Raw genomic sequence first — 20,000 nt, 5'->3', positions numbered from 1 at the left:
TGATTGAATACTTTATTAATAAGATTAACAGTACAAGTAGTACAGTCAAAAGTTGTGCTAAAAGGATAACATCAGTGAGACATACAGTAGCAGCAAAAGGTATATTTACAGAAAAAAAGAGGGGTGGGGGGATTGTAATCTTTAAGTGGAAAAAATAAATGTAACTTTTAGAAACAGTCTGTGAACCGCCAATGGTTGGTGATGTTTCCATAACCACTTTGAGTTGGTTAGTATACAGTCCATTATTTATGGTTGTTTAATATACTTGAGCACAGTGTGTGTGTGTGTGTGTGTGTGTGTGTGTGTGTGTGTGTGTGTGTGTGTGCGTGTGTGTGTGTGTGTGTGTGTGTGTGTGTGTGTGTCTCCTCACCTCTCTCTGCTTGGGGTCCATTATCTCCTCATCTTTAACCTTCTCTGGTGTGTGTGTGTGTGTGTGTGTGTGTGTGTGTGTGTGTGTGTGTGTGTGTGTGTGTCTCCTCACCTCTCTCTGCTTGGGGTCCATTATCTCCTCATCTTTAACCTTCTCTGGCGTGTGTGTGTGTGTGTGTGTGTGTGTGTGTGTGTGTGTGTGTCTCCTCACCTCTCTCTGCTTGGGGTCCATTATCTCCTCATCTTTAACCTTCTCTGGTGTGTGTGTTTCGGGCGGCAGAGAAAACACACTGTTCACACACACCTTCAGCAGCTCAAAGGTCTCGTTCTCGCTCAGGGGAGGGTCCAGGGGGCTGGAGCACCAAAGGTCAAGGGTCAAGCATGGTGCATGATGGGAGTCTGCTTTTAACTCTTTTACCGCTTCGGACGTTCCCGTTCGCCACAATTTTGAACCCAGCTCGTTGCCAATACGGCCGCTCGTTCTTTTACCTTGTCTCGTTTGCAAATAGTGAATAGTTCTTTTTCTATAACATCGCAAAGGTAAGCTGCTTTTTGCTGGCACCAGCCCCAATAAATAAATAATAAATCTGTCAGTAGAACTGTTAAATATGATATAAGGATATTAGTAATTGATATCACGGGAAACAGGTGTGATTTTCTTTTTCTGCAGCACAGCCCAAAACATCTAACAGTGTCACCTGCTCCCATGTGTGTAACATAAACTGAATAAAACAGAATATACACTTATATCCTCATATTTACAGTAACAATGAAAATAGACCATTTCCTTTAGAGCAGGGGTTTCCAAATCTTTCCGTTGGATGGACCATAGCCATAACAAATGAAACAGTGAGGGGTGCTACATACAATAAATGCATAATTTACCATTTGTTTTACCATTTTAACTACCCTGGCAACACCCACTTTTTCAACCAGTTTCACGGGTAAGGATACATGAGGTTGGCACAGGCAGTCATCACTCTATGGCGTACAGGAGTCTTCATGGCATCAGCTGGCTCTGCTTTGATAAAGTCCTGACAACCACGCAACACAACACAACATTTCACAATCATTTCTACTCACTCAATCCCTTCTTGTTCAATCTGTACTTAAAGAGTGCTCCTTGCTATGATTAGATTTGTCATTATTAAACTGTGGCGAATAAGATTGGTTTGGCAAAAATAACATGGCTATTGCTATTGTAAATCGTACAACCATGGTTCCCTGAGTGAAATGAACGAGACACAATTTGTCTAAGTGTGTCACTCCAAGTGTGTGTATCAAAGACTTGAGCGGATTAAATGCTTTTCACAGCGTGAGAATCATATTTTACAGCAGCTGAACTAGCGACAAGCGAAGTTCGTGCTCTACTGACCAGCATGACAGACGTCAGCTCCTGTTTGCGAGAGAAGACGTAGCCTTGTCTCTTCACACATTCCTTGATGGCTCTGGCAATGAGCCCAACACTCTGAATCAAACTTAACTTCATGGTCAGGTCCTAAAGCACGACACACACACACACACACACAGACACACACACACACACACACACACACACACACACACACACACACACACACACACACACACACACACACACACACACACACACACACACACACACACACACACACACACACACACACACACACACACACACACACACACACACACACACACACACGGACAGAGCGTGACAGGAGAACACGTGCAACAAATCTTTAGGCTGGTCGAGGAAAGTGAATCATGAAAGTTAATGTTAATCACGTTTTCCAAACTCAACAGGAATGCAGAAGTTTGTTACAGCAACCACCGTGTGCACTGCAGCCGTCTTTAACTGAGATGCAACTCTACACAGCACAGCACAAGCAACAACCATCCACTACCAATAAAACTAAATCAGTCAGCCGGTCAGCGGATCAATCGTTTTCATCGACCGGGGCAGTGAGTTTGTAGGTTGATCCGACAGGTGTCATTCAGAGCAGTCTGAAGTCAGAGGCGTGTGATTGATTGGGGAAAAGAAAGCAGATCGGTTTCGACAGTAGACTAGACCACCTGCAGGCCCTGGTCTAAGAGAAGACGGATCAGACCTGCTCATAGCAAGGTGCTGTTAGCATTTTGCACAGTGGTTTTCAACTCCTGTCAGAGGGAAGCTAAGATACGACTCATTTTCAAGAGGTGTACTCAAGTGCTGTAAAAGGGGTGCACCGCTCATTTACAACATTGAACTAGAACTGGAGGATTGATTGTGAGATCATGTGATCAGTGACACCATGAAGATGTAGTCTTTAGCTTGCAGAGTACAATCATAATTCTTTTCAATAATGTATTAAATTGATTAGTCCAATTAACTGTTGCACCCCTACTGGAGTTGAGAACCACTAAGTTAGTGAAAGATTTCAAAAAGCCTTTCACACCAACAATTATTGTTGGTTCAAAGAATATCTGGAGGAGAGTCAACCACTCAGAGATTACTTGAATGTGTAGAGATTGCTGTTGACTGGGGAAGAATAACGTAAAATAATGCCAATAGTAGTAGTGTACACGCTCAAGTATATCATCTGTTGGTTTATAATCCAGGAGACAAGTGTTCTGACAGCTGCTTCAGTGTCCCGATTAGAATAGAACCCATGACAGGAACAGGAAACAGCAGAGGACAGGATTTTACGTCACATTTAGCAAAGTCTACATTTCACTTCGGAGGAGCTTTTACACTCACATGCACCTCCATAGGAACTCAATAATTATCTTTACAGGGACAAAATATAGTCACCAAGAAATACATGGTTAAAAACAATATATACGGCACAGCATGTTGGGTTCCTATAGACAAATCCACAGAGCGGCAATCATAACTGCGGTGTCAAGCAGCACCGCAACACTGCAACTACACAGCAGCACTCTGTGGATCCCTTTATAACAACACAGATAACTGACTATTCCTGAACTCCTATGGATATGTGCAATCAATGAATATGAAAATGTTCTTCCAATGTGAAATATACATTTTAAGGTTCAGATTAGAAAGTTAATGTTAATGTCAAGCTGTAAATGTGAGTATTCTTCAAAGACAGTTGAGTGATGGAGTAAAGGTTTATCATAGACCGAGGCCAAGACCAAGACAGAGGCAGAGAGCGAGGTCAGGATTCCAATACTAAAAATGTCTCCTTTCCTCCTTGCTTCTCCCGTCATCTGTCCTCCAGCATGGCAGTGTTACGGTGAAATTGGTGAGCTGCTGAAATATGTGACCATCTTGTGGACTTCACATAACTTAAATGGAGGTCTTCAAATTATGTGGTCTAAGTAACCACTAGGTTGAACTCCCCTAATAAACAAACAGCAAAGATTTACGCTCAGACACTGATTTAAGCTCGGGCACTGATGTTATGTGACGTCTACACGGTTTTCACATAATTCGTCAGTTTACCAATTTCACCGAAACACTGCCATGCTGGAGTACAGATGACGGAGGAAGCCAGGAGGCAGACATTTGAGTATTGGAATTTAGCTTCAGAGAGAGAAAGAGAGAGAAAAGGAGAATGGAGAGAACAGAGAAGACCTCAAGAAGCATCATTGGCAGAGGGAGAGAGAGGAAGGAAAGGAGGATTAGAGACACAAGAGAGAGACAAAGCGGGGAAGCGACTGACAGTCCCAGCTTTCCTGTGGTGAACGATACCTTGGTCTCTACTTTAATCCCCAGAACCTGTATGACAGAATAACAGGGTGGTCAGTAAACCTCAGCAAACCACACACGCCCTTCACCTCCAATAGACACATGGCTCTGCTTCCTGGATTCTCATTTTGAGAGCACACGTGTTTGTGGGCACAATCAAGAGTTCTACATACTATTAGATGTTTTAAATCACGGAAGACCTCAAAGTATAAACGTCCTGAGGTCACTCCGTTATCCCATGGGTCACAGCAGTAATTCTCCTCTATTGGAAATACAGTACCATGGCATCGCGGTGTGTTGTGAGCTTGTAGAGCTGCTATTTTGGATTTCCTTTTTTGCGTGCCCAAAATAGGGACGCCGGTTTCAAAGTGGTTCAAGGCTTGTGATTCTGAGACAGTCGGCTCAGCAAATCACCTTCAAATCTGACACCTGACTATATGGTCGAGACAATTGGAGGCAGTTCTTGAAGGGACTAAATTATTGGGTGAACTGCTATTCATTATCGGAAGAATTTGTGGGAAAAGCTTTAACCTGCACTCCAACAATTAAGAGCTTAGAGATGAACATAATGAACCTCTCTCCTCCCCAGGTAATGAACTCTAGCCAGGGTGTGCTGTTGTTAATGGGGTTGTTGTTACATGGGGAATCTGGTAATGACGCCTGTTCAGCTGACTGGAGTTTTAACCAAAAATATCCAACACAAATGTAACATTTCGGTCAATTAATTCTCCCCTTCAATTATACTAATTGGTATTGTATTTTACATCCTGGGAAAGCCTGATTAGACACCATAACAACGACATACAACTTGTAAGGATTGTGCATTTGTGGAATGAGCTCACCTGAGCATGGCTCCAGCAACCTTTTTTGAGTTTGTTCAGTGCTCGAAGCATCAACATAAATGGTAAATGGTAAATGGTGCATTTATATAGCGCTTTTAACCAAAGCGCTTTACATAGATTGTGCATTACATTCACCCATTCACGCACACATTCATACACCGGTGGTGGAAGAAACCATGCAAGGCACCAACCTACTCACCGGGAGCAATTAGGGGTTCAGAGTCTTGCCCAAGGACTCTTCGACATTAACTCAGGGGGAGCCCGGATTCGAACTGGGAACCCTTCGTGCTCTAATAGCGGTTTCTCTACCCCTGAGCTATGCCGCCCCTAGACATGGGGCGGACATAGCTTAGTGGTTAGTGAGCCTGCCTGGGGAACCAGAGCTCCTGGTTGTCGCAGGTTCGATTCCAGGCCAGGCCAGCAATGTGTCAAAGTGTCCCTGAGCAAGAAACCTAACCCCAAACTGCTCCCCCCTCCACGCTCCTCTGTAGGCAGCACTCAGCTGGGTTACGCTGAAAACTGAAGTTCCTAGGTATGTATAAAAGAATAACTCACGGTTAGCTGTGTTGCTCATTCCACGAATGCACAAGCCTTACAAAGTTGTACCTTGTTGTAAAGGTGACTAAACCAGTGAGACCAATTGGTGCTATTAAAGGTGGAAAACAATCAACCAAATGGACATTTATTTCACAACATGTTCTTCATGATGTCAAATGTCGTGGGCCACTGGTAGCAACCACAGAACAGAGGTATCAGCTGAACAGGAATCATTTCCCAGTGAAATGATCCAGTTGAAAAGGAATCATTTCTGAGTGAAATACCAGCTGAAACTAGCCTCGTAAAACGCCCTCTTCTGGAAACCATTTCATATCCTCCTGGATTACGGAAGTTGGTCGTTTACTAGGCTAAGCTGAAACTATGATGTTTATTGATCTAAACGTCACAGTGAGAGGGGCTGAGAGGTTAGTTCATCTGAAACTTAACAGGAAATGTAAAATACACAAGAACAGACATGTACAACAATGCATAACTATAAAACCCCATGAATTAACATCTTGACTGTTTTCATACAATTACTATGATTATAAATCAGTTTCAGAAATATTTTACACTGCACCAAGGCATCACTTTTTGACACAAATAGCTTTCTTTCGAAAAAAAGAAAAAAGAAAAAAAAATGGCAAAAAAAGTTTTGCCATTGACTACATCTCAAACCAACACACCATCGATAAAATTAATTGTCAGTAAGACTATCATTCGTAGTGTTCATTGAGTGAATTGGGGTTACCCGTCTTATTGGGGTTACCTTGGTGTTGAAGTGTTAATGATGCAGTGTCTTATTGGTGTTACCTTGGTGTTGAAGTGTTTAATGATGCAGTGTATTATTGGTGTTACCTTGGTGTTGAAGTGTTTAGTGATGCAGTGTATTATTGGTGTTACCTTGGTGTTGAAGTGCTTGCTGATGCAGCGCAGGATGTCGTGCTCCACGCGGCTCACTATCTGGTCTTGGGGAGCGTTCAGAGCCACCTGGCCGTAACACAGGATCAACGTACTCTTCACCTTCTCAACATCCACGTCATTACGCTCCTGAAGGACATGAAGGAACAATAGGAAAGTAATAATTATACATCATTTTTTAAAATTTATGTAGCGCTTTTCTTAATACCCAAAGTCGCTTTACAACAACGAAAGAAAATGTATTAGGAAAGAAATAGTAGGCTTAAGGGGTCCTTCACGTTGCATTCTCACAATTTGGCTTCATCATTATAACATTAGGAGAATTTAGGACTACTGTTTTATTTTTATTTTATTTTTTTATTCCCAGCCTTTTGTTTCCTCCCCTGCTGGTCCTTGTATGCCATGTCTGGACGATTAACTGGACTGTAGGCTGTAGCAGTCCAACATCATGACAAACACCATTAGTCGCGAAGAACAGTACGCTCCCCTGTATGCCTAGTGTGTATTCTGACAGTGAAGACAAATACTGGTTCTGATTCTGATGTTTATCCTAGTGTGATGACAACATGTCACACTACCTTTTCAATGTGTTCACTGTTCAAAGATTTGTGTCCACACAGCCTGTCACTGTGGCTAAAACATACTGACATTATGACCTTCAACAATCATCAACCACATGCCTTTTCACACACGCACACACACTCACAACATTGTTGTCCTCAATCCTGGCAGAAATTTGTACTGAGGACACCTTTCTATGTGTTTTCATTGACTGTAGTTTGGAGTGCACTGACTGTAGTTTGAAGTGTAGTGACTGTAGTTTGGAGTGCACTGACTGCAGTTTGACGTGTAGTGACTGTAGTTCTTTGTACCTTGAGCAGGCTGAAAATTCCTTGAGATTTCTTTAAGACATCTGATTTGCCGAACTCGTCCAATTTGGCCAGAGTTCCCTCCAAGTGGCTGTTGGCACACAACCCGATGCCCATGGCCACGCCCTGTAGACACACACACACACACACACACACACACACACACACACACACACACACACACACACACACACACACACACACACACACACACACACACACACACACACACACACACACACACACACACACACACACACACACACACACACAAAACCCATGAAAGCGGAAATAAAGTGAGTTGACACTAGAAACTGTAGTCTTCTCGCAGTGAGATCTCGTGTGATCAACCTAACATTGCACAATGTATACTGTTGAATGTTATCACCGCTGCGTTAGAATTAAAAAAATATATATATATATAGTTATTGCTGATACAAAATATAAACCGTAGCTACAAGATGTTTGTATAATTGTATCTATGCTATATACATGTGTTTTGCATGGCTATGCCGTATTGCACCTTTATAGCTTCATGCCTCATTGCACATTTATAATATAGACATACAATGTGCCCTTAAGTTATAATGCAACATTACAGTAATGTACATGCACACACACATACTGTAAACTTCCAGTGTGAGTGAGTGATTATATACCGGTATTTAATACACATCTTATTCAAAGGCAAAACTCCATCAAACAAACAGACAGACAGACAGACAGACAGACAGACAGACAGACCGACCTCTCTCTCTATGGCATCTTGGTGTTTAGCTGTGATGAGAATCTCCTGTAGTTGTTTTTTAACCAGTTCTTTGTTGAAACATTGCTGGAGTGTCACTCCTATAAAACGATACAGGAAGCTCTGGACGGGGACAAACAATGACAATCTTAATGCCTACTGTAGGTGGGAGGTTCTTCATGTTGTTTGCATTGTGTAGGACTTTTTAAAGTTGTTTTCAGACGCAGAAGACAAAATAATTGAACATGTTCTGATGACAAACAAAGTGAAAGGACTCCCCCCTTGGCGCCAGTGGCGCTGGCTGATGATGTAGCTACCCTAACCCTACTCTGATTCACTGGAACAACATCAAATCAGCAACGACGTCACCTACGTCTATCAGTCTGGACTTCAGGCCATAGGGAGCAATTGACCGGTCCAATCAGTGACTGCCTTTCAACGGAATAGTGAAACGCAAGCCCATGCCAGGCTAGAGGCTGGCCAGAATGAGAAGCGAAGTGACAAAACCAATCTACTGAATGTAGCAAAGCAGGCTGGATCCCAGGGTATTTCACCTTTGCTTTTATGAAATATCTGAGACCATTCGTTTTATGGAAGATGCTTATAAACATGTACTCTATGCTAGTTTGACACGTTCTATGGTGAGTGACATGAGTTCTCACCTTCTCTTCCAGATAGCAGTTGTAGGTGGACAGGTAACGTATGGCCTCCGCTGATAACTGGCCCACCCACTTATCATCGTCGATGGTTGCCAGGGTTTTAGACAGGAACTGGAGCCAATCCAATCACAGACAGAAGGGACACGTCAATCAATCAAATCACTCATCCACACTAACATGTCAATATTTGTCTGAAACCTTAACACAATAGCTGCCTTTTAATCTGAAGTTTGCTTGGTGCCTTGGTGCCGCGCCGTTTCCTCCGTAGGCCGCCGCTATTATTTTGAAGGGCCGGAAGGGGGTTGTTTTTGTTTTTTTGGATTATCACTTGACGGCAACGATTACGTCATCTAGTCACATGACAGTGTGAGCCCAGAAGAGAATCATGGCTGCGCCCAGCCGAGTCTATTGTTTACATTATACAGGCCACTCTTTGGCTCAGAATGTCTCTTTTGGAGTAAATGAAGTCTCTTTATGGGCCTCTCAATGGATTTACTATGGAGGACGTTCACTTCGCGTGCACGCCCGATGTGCGTTGTAAACAAATCGCGGACATTACCGATGCGGGCGGGTGCGGAGCGACGTACAGTAAGTAATAATAACTTTACTGTATATACAGTAAGATTGACAGTCCTCACCGTCAACGGCACCATGGTTTTAACCCTTTCAATGACGGTGAGGATTGTCAACGGCAGCAGAACAGTTAAAACATTAACACTTTCTTATTTAGGTTCAAAGTGGACTGTAAACATGTTCTACTTTATATGTAACTGTAGTGTAAATAGTTTTGTAATAGTCAGCCATATAGAGATAGGTCTACTACAGACAGACAACGACTGACAGACAGACAGACAGACAGACAGACAGACAGACAGACAGACAGACAGACAGACAGACAGACAGACAGACAGACTGATAAAAGAAGAGACCTTTAGTAGTTTGTCATGCCAGAGTTTCTTATCCAGACTCTCAGCAGTCGACTCTGTGAAAAAACAACGACATTAATTAATAACGATTTTAACATTTTTGGTAGATCACCCTTCATTATAACTTGAATATCCTGCAAACAATAAAAACATCTATCCGGCTTATATATTCTTACACAGCTTGGTTGAATACTTGATTCAGGTCAATCAAGGCATTCTGTGGTCTGTTATTTCCTGATAGCAGACTACTATTCTAGCGGTTTACTGTACATTGCCATGGAAGTTAAGGATGTGCGCAATGAATAATTTCTGAAACACAGACATTCTAGTCGATCTAACAGTCTAAACTGCTTCTGAAAGAACATAGTGATTATATAAAAGCCATTTGAAATGCTTAATATAATAATCAAATATTCAAAGGCTGCAGAAAAGCAAGGCATATTGTCATCCTACCAAAGACAAAAAGCATGTAAAGAAATGTGTTGAAATGGTTTCATTTCAGAACATTAGGAAACCAATGTCTTTCTCACATGAAATTGAAAAAGGAAAAATTACGGTTCACTATGCTTTAATCTTAAAATATAAAATATATATTACTGGTAGCAGCTAGCAAGCCCAGAATAAGACGTACAGTATAAGTGTTCCAAGGTCTAAATGGGATAAGTGAAAGTGTTTACTTTTGTCTGTGGGGTTTAAATGTATAAACAAGAGCTTAAATAATAACTACATTTGATACACTGGAACACAAGTTGGTTTTGGATATAAAAGGTTTCCACCGCCGTCAGTAACGATATGTAGAATGTTACGCGTGCGTGTCCATGTGTGCGTGCGTGCGTATACCCTCTACAGTTGCCAGCAGTGAGGGGATCTCTCCCTCCCAGAGGTGTGTGTGTGTGTGTGTGTGTGTGTGTGTGTGTGTGTGTGTGTGTGTGTGTGTGTGTGTGTGTGTGTGTGTGTGTGTGCGAGTGTGTGTGTGTACCCTCTACAGTTGCCAGCAGGGAGGGGATCTCTCCCTCCCAGAGGGCCTCGGTCTTGGGTTGGATGTTGGCGCTGAGGACGTTGAGGAGGGACAGAGACGGAGCGCCGTGTCCTCTGCTGCGGAACGGGAACGCTGCGTTCACCTGAAACACAAACACACACACACATAGTTTTGGGGGGCATTGTGTCATATCCCAGTATTAACTGCTACAGCGAGCTGTGCAGAGATGCAGCTCAGTGGTTCAGCTGTGGTGTCGAGTGGTGTAATAGTGTTGCGTTTCTCACCAGCAGTCTGGCGAACAGGGTCTGAGGGGTGGGCAGGTTCACTGGAACAGATGACACACACAACACACATGATACACATTGAATACACAAGCATGTTCATGGTTTGTCCACTGGCTACAGGTAAGGACCTACAGTGGTTCAGCAGTGGTTCTCAACCCCAAGGGGGTCCCAAGATTATTGTGGGGGGTCCCCAGATGATTAACTTAATGTGCAACATTGTTTTCTCACTCAACAGTAAACAAACCAACATAAAGTTTAAGTGTATGTTGGTGTAATGCCTCAACTCTTAGTGCTCCTCAGGGTGGGGGGGGAGAGAGGTCCCCAGTTAAAATATGATTATTTTGTGGGTCACGGCCTGAAAAGGTTGAGAACGACTGCCCTAGACATAATTGGGCCCTTGGGGAAAACTATTTGGGGAACCGTGGTGGTGTGGTCCATGTCCCCACCTTGCTGTGTGAAGTCTATGGTGAAGCTGATCTCCTGGTTCTCTCTCTTCTTGGTGCCCAGCACTATGAGGCTCTTACACAGAGGCGTGGTGGCGTTGCTGTACTGGGCCGGGGTCAGGTAGTAGAGCAGCATGGGCCACAGCACCTACACCACACACGGACGCGCGCACACACGTTAGACAAGCAGACTGTCAGTCTATCTACATTATACATGGGCAACTGGCGGCCCGGGGGCCACATGAGGCCCCCACCTTCGCTTAATGCGGCCCGCAGGTTAATACCGGAATACTGATATATTATTGATTTCAGCTGTTACAATTCCAAACATGATCTGCTTTAATTCTGTCAGTCTATATTAGTAGCTTAATGACTAGTATAGTAGTATTAACATTAATTTTTGAAATTAACATTTGAAATTAAATCAAAATGTTACATTTCAGGATTAACCAAAAATATTCAGTATTCCAATTCAAAAGAAGCAAAAATAGACGATCTACAAACTCAAAACGCATTGCAGCGCAATGCGTTTTGAGCTTGTAGATCTGCTATTTTTGCTTCTATTGTATGCAATACTAGAATGACAAAGTAGGATGTAGCAATATGCAATGTGGCCCTCTGGAGTGAAGATGGAAAAATAGTGGCCCGCACCATCATCAAAGTTGCCCACCCCTGATCTACATGTATCTGTCTTTCTCAAAACTCAAGCTCTGAATTAGACATGCAGACAGACAGACAGACAGACAGACAGACAGACAGACAGACAGACAGAGTAGTTACTGTACAGTACAGTACGTACATCAGCCAGTCGTCCCACAGTGGTGGTCAGCAGATGTAAGGTGTTGTCACACATGCTCCTCAACGCCTCGTTGGTCACCTCCTCTGGATCTGCAGACCTCTGACCACGCTGACACACACAGAGACACACAAAAATAATGTTCAAATGGGATTCAACCCATTTAGAACGGGGTACACATTATTGTGTATCATGATTTTATGCTTTAACTATTGAAAAATAGCAGATATACAAGCTCACAGCGCAGCACCGAGTGCCGTGCTGCGAGCTTGTAGATCTGCTATTTTGAAAAATTGTGAAAATTAGAATTTTGACCCAATTCTATAAGTGTCTTTTGAATCCTTCTAAGACTTTTTGAAAAACCTATGTTTTTATGTCAGCAATCTGGGCAGCCATTGTCAAAGAAAAGGTCCTTTTCACTTAAATGGAGCTCAGCTAGCCTGTTCTTGAGAGACTATGTCAGTGATTCTCAAACCTTTTCATGTGAAGGACCCCCAAAATGATATTTATTTGGCCACGGACCCCCATCTCAAAATATTTAGTTCCAGGGACCACCCAGAAGCAAAATTTGAGTTACAAACGTTCGCTTTGAAAATACATATAGTCAAAGATTTACACACATTTTCACGACTATATCTGCTATTTTTCACTGGTTAAAGCATTCAATAATTCTAGGCCTAATGTTCTAAACGTTTGATTCGCTGTGATCACAGGCAGGGTCCAGTGCAAACGAATGCTCACAGAAAGGCTCTCCATTAATAAGTGGTGTCAGTTGTACCTGGTAGGTGTCGGGCAGCGCACAGTGCTGGACTATGAACCTGACCAGCAGCTCTCCTCCCTCCAGCTCCAGGTAGCCATGATGAGCCATGGCACTGATCACCTGCACCACCCGCTTCTTCACCTGAAACACCGTCACACTGACACCGTCAACCTCCACCCATCCTGGATGCCTGTTCTCCTCCTACTTTGTTGGTCAGACCTACCGGGTCCTATCCTATGTAAAGATTTGCTTTCGTCCACCTGAACCTTCTTTCTTGACCTAAAGTCCCACTCATTTCTTTCCCCCTTTGCATTTCTGCTTATAAGCTCTCCTATTTTTGATTGATTGATTGATTGATTGATTGATAGAACACTACATTAAGGCTTAAGGCTAAAAGGATAACGCAAAAATTGCCTGGGACTTGTTTTCATTGAGGTCCTGTGTATTCAATTAATCAACATAGCATGACAAAGTAACACAATAATATCTGTCATCAACATTACAAACACTATATGTACAAAGGAGATGGGAAATTACATTTACCCGACCTTGCGGTCTCCTCCTGATAGATGTTTTTTCAGGCCAATTTGGAAATAAACCAGTGCATTCTGGAATGCATTCCACATGTTGATGATACCAATGACATGTTGACGACACTCATCTCACAGTGGATGTGTTCCCGACCACTTCAAGCTCAACTCAGACAATACTGAGCGTCTTGTCTTCCCTCCTGCGGGATCTTTCCATTTCCACTGACAGCACCCGGTTGACTCCTGTTCCAAGTTAACTGCCGAGAACCTGGGTGTGGTCCTGGGCAGTCAGCTGTCCTCATTTAAAACATATCATCCAACATGGTAGTAACGCTGGGACTGCAGGGGGAATCCCTCAAACCATCAGCGTAGACAATAAATATCACCACTGTGTTTACCTTGTTGCTGTGGTCAACCATGGGGTGTCTGATGCTGACAAGAATAAGAAGCTTCTTGGTCTCCATCATGGTAGCTGGAACACACACACACACACACACACACACACACACACACACACACACACACACACACACACACACACACACACACACACACACACACACACACACACACACACACACACACACACACACACACACACACACACACACACACACACACATGCACACGCACACACGCACGCACGCACACAGATTCAGTAGGCTGACTAAATAACTGTGTTCAATGTAAAACTTAGATGTAGCAGTTACCTGCCGAAACATTGTCTTTTTTCTTTTTACCCAATGTTTTGGGGATTTCATGCCTTTATTGATAGGACAGGAGACTGCAGGAAATGGGGAGAGAGTTGGGGAGTGACACACAGCAAAGGTAGTCGGGATCAGGAATCAAACCAGCGACACACTGTCAGGGTACACTGAGCCTCTGTGGTATGTGCCTGGACCGGTAGGCCAGCGGGCGCCCCCACTCTAAAATAAAATATTGGCACTTTGGCGATCGGTGTGTGCAGCCACCTTCTTGTCTCTTGAAGAGGTTTTCTAAATAAATGTGAAAACACTTTTGTGTCTGTATGTATTAAGCAATTACTGTAGGACTAAGTGGTACAAGTGAGAGGGTGTTATTGTTACTGCATGTTCTTGCAACATAAGACAAGTCCCTCATTGTCACTGTGTGCGTGTGAGTGTGCATGTGCATGTGTGTGTGTGCTCACTCACTGGATGAGTTGATGAGGTGGCGCAGGACGGCCAGTGAGCCCATCCTGCTTCTCTCATTACTGTTTTCCAACTTCTGAAGAACAAACACAACCACGCGATCTGGGAACGAGTTAGCTGAGAGAGAGAGAGAGAGAGAGAGAGAGAGAGAGAGAGAGAGAGAGAGAGAGAGAGAGAGAGAGAGAGAGAGAGGGAGACAGAGACAGAGACAGACAGATTTACCATACATACATTACTCGTATTGCCTCTGTTGAGTGAAGACGTCATGTCAAAAATATGTCAAATTTGTAGATCTGCTACTTTTGATGCGTTTGTGTGACGCTGTAGTACGATCAAGTAGGCCTAGGGCGTTATTAATTTACGAAAAAACACAAAAGAATATGGAGATAAGTGGTTTCTGCCCAACAGTAACAATATATCATTCCACCAGTAAAAACAAACAAACCAAAACAGCAGATCAACATGTTTATCTATCAGACTCACTATCAATGCTATAATCCCATAAATCCCATATGAGTCAGACTCTACACTTACAGTAGCTGCTAATTCCAAGGGATACCTTATCCAATGTTCTGGGCAGCTATACACCCACACAGAATATTCTCACTACTCTGGAACGTTGATTAGATTAGACAAGGAATGTCCGTTCTATTAGGTCAGCCCAGTTGTCAATTCTACACGACTATATGTATCTCTCACACACACACACGGGTCTCACACACAATGTTTAGTACTCTCTCATATACTTACAGTACACTTCTTCTAATATAGTAGTTACATTAGGTAGGGTTTAATGCAGAGGACAAATTTCACATGTATGTGAAAATGTTCTGTGAGAAATACCCCCCTTTCCTGAATATGCATTGACAGCCCTGAAGTGCTATGAAGAGTTAGCTACTGTACACGTTGGCTACAATATTGTCTTCCATTATAATTTACACCTGGACATAAATATTGACCACACAGACCCACAAAGCAATGCACAATACACTCAAACACACACACACACACACACACACACACACACACACACACACACACACACACACACACACACACACACACACACACACACACACACACACACACACACACACACACACACACACACACACACGCACACACGCACACACACACAAAATAATAAATGTCTTTAGTACCCAGCAAACTGAAGCAGCGTAGAACCTCGTTGTGGTTCCTGACAGTGGGAGGGTTGCTGTAGTCCACTGGTGCACACACCTGAGAGAACACACATCACATTAGCACACAATATACAGTAGGCCTGAGATTATTGAATGCTTTAACTATAGAAAAATAGCAGATATGCGAGCTTGTAGATCTGCTATTTTTGAAAAAGTCGTGAAAATGTGTGCAAACCTTTGAATATATGTATTTTCAAAGCGAACGTTTCTAACTCAAATGTTGCTTCTGGGGGGTCCCTGGAACTAGATATTTTGAGATGGGGGGTCCGTGGCCAAATCAATATCATTTTGGGGGTCCTTCACATGAAAAGGTTTGAGAACCACTGACATAGTAGTCTCTCAAGAACAGACTAACTGAGCTCCAGTTAAGTGAAAAGGACCTTTTCTTTGACGATGGCTGGGCAGATTGCTGACATATAGAAACAGATGTTTTTCAAAAAGCCTTAGAAGGATTCAAAAGACACTTATAGAATCGGGTCAAAATTCAAATTTTCACGATTTTTCTAAAATAGCAGATCTACAAGCTCGCAGCTTGTATATCTGCTATATATTTTTTTTAAAGTTAAAGCATCCACTAATTGTAGGCCTAAATGGGTTAAATCCATCCATCATGTTGATTACTGTTTTTAGATTAGTTGAATCCATGTGAGTAATCTAGACTATATACAGTACTGTAAAATGACGAGTAAGGATTGAAAAGAAAAGAATGATGGTTAATGCGCAACCCACACTATCTGAACTCAAAGACATTTGAAAATTGCTTGTGTGGTTTAGCTCCTTGGTCTAAACTAGGGATGGGACGATATGAACATTTCATGTCACGATTATTTTGACCATAGAAATTGCGATTTACGATATTATTATTGCGATTATTAATATCCCCAACATCCATTATCCTGGCACGGATCATTTGCCAGGATAATGGAAAAAATCAGTTCGACAAGCTCACAACGCAACGCGACACATTGTGAGCTTGTAGATCTGCTATTTTTGGGCAAAGAGATTTGGTAGAGTGTGAAAAAAAAAGACATGACGGAGGATAATTTCACGATAAAATTAAATCTCAATGATAAGATTATTGTGAATGTTTTTTATCACGATAAACAATAATAACGATTATCAACCCATCCCTAGTCTAAGCTAGGTTTTGTTACTCGTGGATATAAAAACACAATGCTCAGAGTCAGACGAGAATCCATGAACAGAGAGTTTGTGTGTGTGTGTGTGTGTGTGTGTGTGTGCGTGCGTGCGTGCGTGCGTGTGTGTGTGTGTGTGCGTGTGCGTGTGCGTGTGTGTGTACCTGTTGATGCAGTGCAAACAGCAGGCTGTCCAGCTGTGTCTCCAGCACTCTGCTGCCCATGTCCACTGAGGCGTCTAGGACCTGACACAGACTCTGGACACACACACACACAATCAAAGACAAAAATCACATCCAGTGTGAAGTGAGCGGTGCCTTTATATACAGGCTCAGAACGTCCCACAAAGATTGGCCAGTGCCAAGCTGTACGGGACATACGGACATACAGTACACACAAAGCCAGATGTAGAACCCCTTACAATATATCATCATATAGTAATAGCATTGACAGTTCCATGTCAATGCACAAAATTGTAATTCTTGACAATAATTTGATACAGGAAAAAGGCAGTGGAAAGAAAATGCTGATCTTATCGGGAGGAGACCTAATCTGATCCATTACCCTCATCTTCATCATCCTGTTTCTGGTTCTTTTTCTTCCTGCGAATGCATAGAAGTAGCCTTAAAGTCATGGCAAGAGAGTGTGTCCATCCAGCTAACCATGGAGCCTTCCTTGCACTCCGTCTCCACAATGCTAGGATAGATGTGGTCCTCCTTGAAGCTCTTAATGGCCTCTTCCTCTTGGTTCCATTCAAGGCGCTCATGAAGGCCGTCCCCTCCAAAGCGTTTGTTGTACCCGTCAAAATGTACCTTCTCCAGAACCAGGCCCAACCCGGGAGCCTTGGGAACATCAACCTTCTCCTCCCCCCAGCTCCGCTCCATCACGTCCTCCGTTGCATAGCCCTTGATCACAGCAATGACGAGGCCGATCATCTTGCGGATCTGATGCCGCATGAAGCTCTGGCCTCGTACCACTATCACGGTGAATTCAGTGCCGCTACGGACGAACGGACGTCCACAGGACATCTCGGTGATGTAACGGCGGGCACTGGGGTCTTTTGGGCCTTTCTGAGAGGTGAAGTTGTGGAAGTTATGAGTGCCCTTGTAGAGTGCAAAGAGACGGTTGACCCCCTGAAGTGTCTCTGGTTCCAGGCGGAAGGCAGCACAGTTTCGGACATCATAGTCCTTCGGGGCAAACGCCACCGTGGGAAGCATGTAGGAGTACGTGCGAGCGTCACAGTAGTTTTTGGAATGGAAGCCCCGGGTCATTTGCTTAAATCCAAGGACTTGGATCTGTGGTGGCAGATGCTCATTGATCTTTTTAGCAATGTCTTCAATCAGCCACAGCTTGAGAGAGACCACTTGGACAGCCGCAGACACACCCTTATCTGTTCTGGCACATCTTTGGAAAGACATTTTCTTCATATCGTCACCATGATTCTCAGGAATGCAGCCCGACTTAATAAGCGCAAGGACCAGGTTGTCTTCAATAGTTGGAAACTGTATGCTCCCAGTGTTTCTCTGCATGCCGTAGTAGCCCTTCCCAGAGTATGCCAAAAGGAGAACCACTTTCCTTTTGGGATACTTCTTCTTCTTGTCATTAGTGTTCTCCACTTCTGCCTTGCATTTTTCAGTGACATGGTCATTCTCAGAAGAGTCCATACTTTTTTCACAGACTCTTTCCGGTGGCTTCATGGTCTGAGTAAATCCAGGCTATCCTCACTCAATAATCCAAGGTGTGTCGGAACTACTAAGAATGCAATAATTGTGGTTTAAATAAGACTTAATAAACGGTCTTATTGGCCCACCCAACACGTCGGCTTTGCGGATTGGCCAAGCCTCACTTGCCATTTCTTCCAGTACCGATATAAGTGGTAACAAGCACAACACTCCATTCATTTAGAGGCCATTGAATCGGTTTACTCCAGTGTGCTTCTTGTTGTGTATAATGTGGTGCTGGACGTCGCATCTGAAAAGAGAACCACACTACTCTCTGCCTCCTGTGGCAGTGGGGAACGAGGTGTACACCTTCACCTACATGGGTCGGATTGAGGTGAAAATATTCAACACAGTGTCTTTGAAATGGGCAAAGTTTCCCCCAGATAAACTTGAGGTTCAGTTCGTGGACTGGCCCACGAACACTGCTGTACTGATAGAGGGTACCATCTACATCTGGGGATGCTTGCGATGGGAGAGCAGCGACGTGCTTCTTGCATTCGATGTCGACACCCACAGATGGTTCAAACCTAAGCTTTCTGGGACTGTTCCAGAGGAGAGGCAGGACCACTCTGCCTGCGTCTTGGGGAAGGTCATGTACATCATTGGAGGATATACCCGCCGGATTGGAGGCATGACTAGTGACATCTACAAGCTGGACACAAGAACAATGTTCTGGTCTTTAATTAACACCAGTGGCTTGCCAGCACCTCCTTCATCACGTCACTCTGCCGCCATCATTGGAACAAATATGTTTGTATTGATGGATAAGATAAGATATTGCAGCTTAGCAGTTTTTGACACAGAGACCAACAGCTGGCTGAGCGTGCAGTTTCCACAATATCTTCAACAAGGAAGAAGTCATTTAACCTTTACCTACAACAGAGAGCTGTACAGGCTTGGTAGCTGCGATTCACATGCTCTATGTAAATTCAATCTAAAGACTTTCTCCTGTAAGGATGTTAAGCCCAAGGGGAAACCCCCATCACGTGGAGTATCTATGTCTCTGATGTACTGTTGCGTGGCAGGAGATCGTCTCATCTGCTTTGGAAGACACAACGAAGACGAGTCTGGTGACCTGTTCGTCTTAGACCTTAGTCCCAGTCTGAAGACATTAAGCAAGCAGGCCGTTATTCACAACGGTCTGGAGTGGTCAGGACTCCCACACAATATCAGGTTGGAATTGGCTGCCATGACTACCAACAGCAACTGCAGACCTCAACATGTTGAGGTCTGTTGCTGGCATTAACAAAGTTTCTGTCGAAGAGATATGACCAGTCTTTACATAAGCAAGACCGCCAAAGACGTAGATTGACGTACTGTACTAGACTAGAGGGAGCTGTTCACCAAGCTATGGAATTTGCTAAAACATCATTTTTGGAGAAATAAAAACATTAAAAAAAAGATTTACAAAGATTCATGCCAGCTGCGATAAAGTCTCA

At 43.4% G+C, this 20,000-nt stretch overlaps 2 protein-coding genes across 4 annotated transcripts in view; both read right to left on the bottom strand.

The window, feature by feature from the left end:
- The window catches only part of mroh1 (maestro heat-like repeat family member 1), a 57,079-nt gene that overhangs the window by 18,465 nt on the left and 18,614 nt on the right, over nt 1-20,000 (bottom strand). For all 3 annotated transcript variants that reach the window (XM_080752298.1, XM_080752300.1, XM_080752299.1), the window contains exons 10-27: nt 17,005-17,097; nt 15,663-15,741; nt 14,506-14,619; nt 13,732-13,805; nt 12,822-12,944; nt 12,047-12,154; nt 11,251-11,395; nt 10,805-10,845; nt 10,521-10,662; nt 9,545-9,597; nt 8,619-8,726; nt 7,960-8,079; nt 7,215-7,337; nt 6,325-6,471; nt 4,046-4,072; nt 1,745-1,867; nt 1,324-1,403; nt 581-722 (exon numbers count right to left, since the gene is read on the bottom strand). In XM_080752298.1, coding sequence (XP_080608424.1) covers nt 581-722; nt 1,324-1,403; nt 1,745-1,867; nt 4,046-4,072; nt 6,325-6,471; nt 7,215-7,337; nt 7,960-8,079; nt 8,619-8,726; nt 9,545-9,597; nt 10,521-10,662; nt 10,805-10,845; nt 11,251-11,395; nt 12,047-12,154; nt 12,822-12,944; nt 13,732-13,805; nt 14,506-14,619; nt 15,663-15,741; nt 17,005-17,097 — 1,842 coding nt within the window. The remainder of the gene's footprint in view (nt 1-580; nt 723-1,323; nt 1,404-1,744; nt 1,868-4,045; nt 4,073-6,324; nt 6,472-7,214; nt 7,338-7,959; nt 8,080-8,618; nt 8,727-9,544; nt 9,598-10,520; nt 10,663-10,804; nt 10,846-11,250; nt 11,396-12,046; nt 12,155-12,821; nt 12,945-13,731; nt 13,806-14,505; nt 14,620-15,662; nt 15,742-17,004; nt 17,098-20,000) is intronic.
- LOC308308310 (pseudouridylate synthase 1 homolog) lies at nt 17,388-18,504 on the bottom strand (the record flags this gene model as incomplete). The annotated part of the gene is given in 2 exon segments (XM_080753697.1): nt 17,388-17,429; nt 17,431-18,504. Coding segments are annotated over 2 exon segments (1,116 nt in total).

The sequence above is a fragment of the Nannobrachium achirus genome (genome assembly GCF_963921795.1).
Source record: "Nannobrachium achirus genome assembly, chromosome: 2".
Lineage (NCBI taxonomy): Eukaryota > Metazoa > Chordata > Actinopteri > Myctophiformes > Myctophidae > Nannobrachium > Nannobrachium achirus.
Note: the sequence above shows the minus strand (reverse complement) of the source record. Positions and strands in the feature narration are given on the sequence as shown.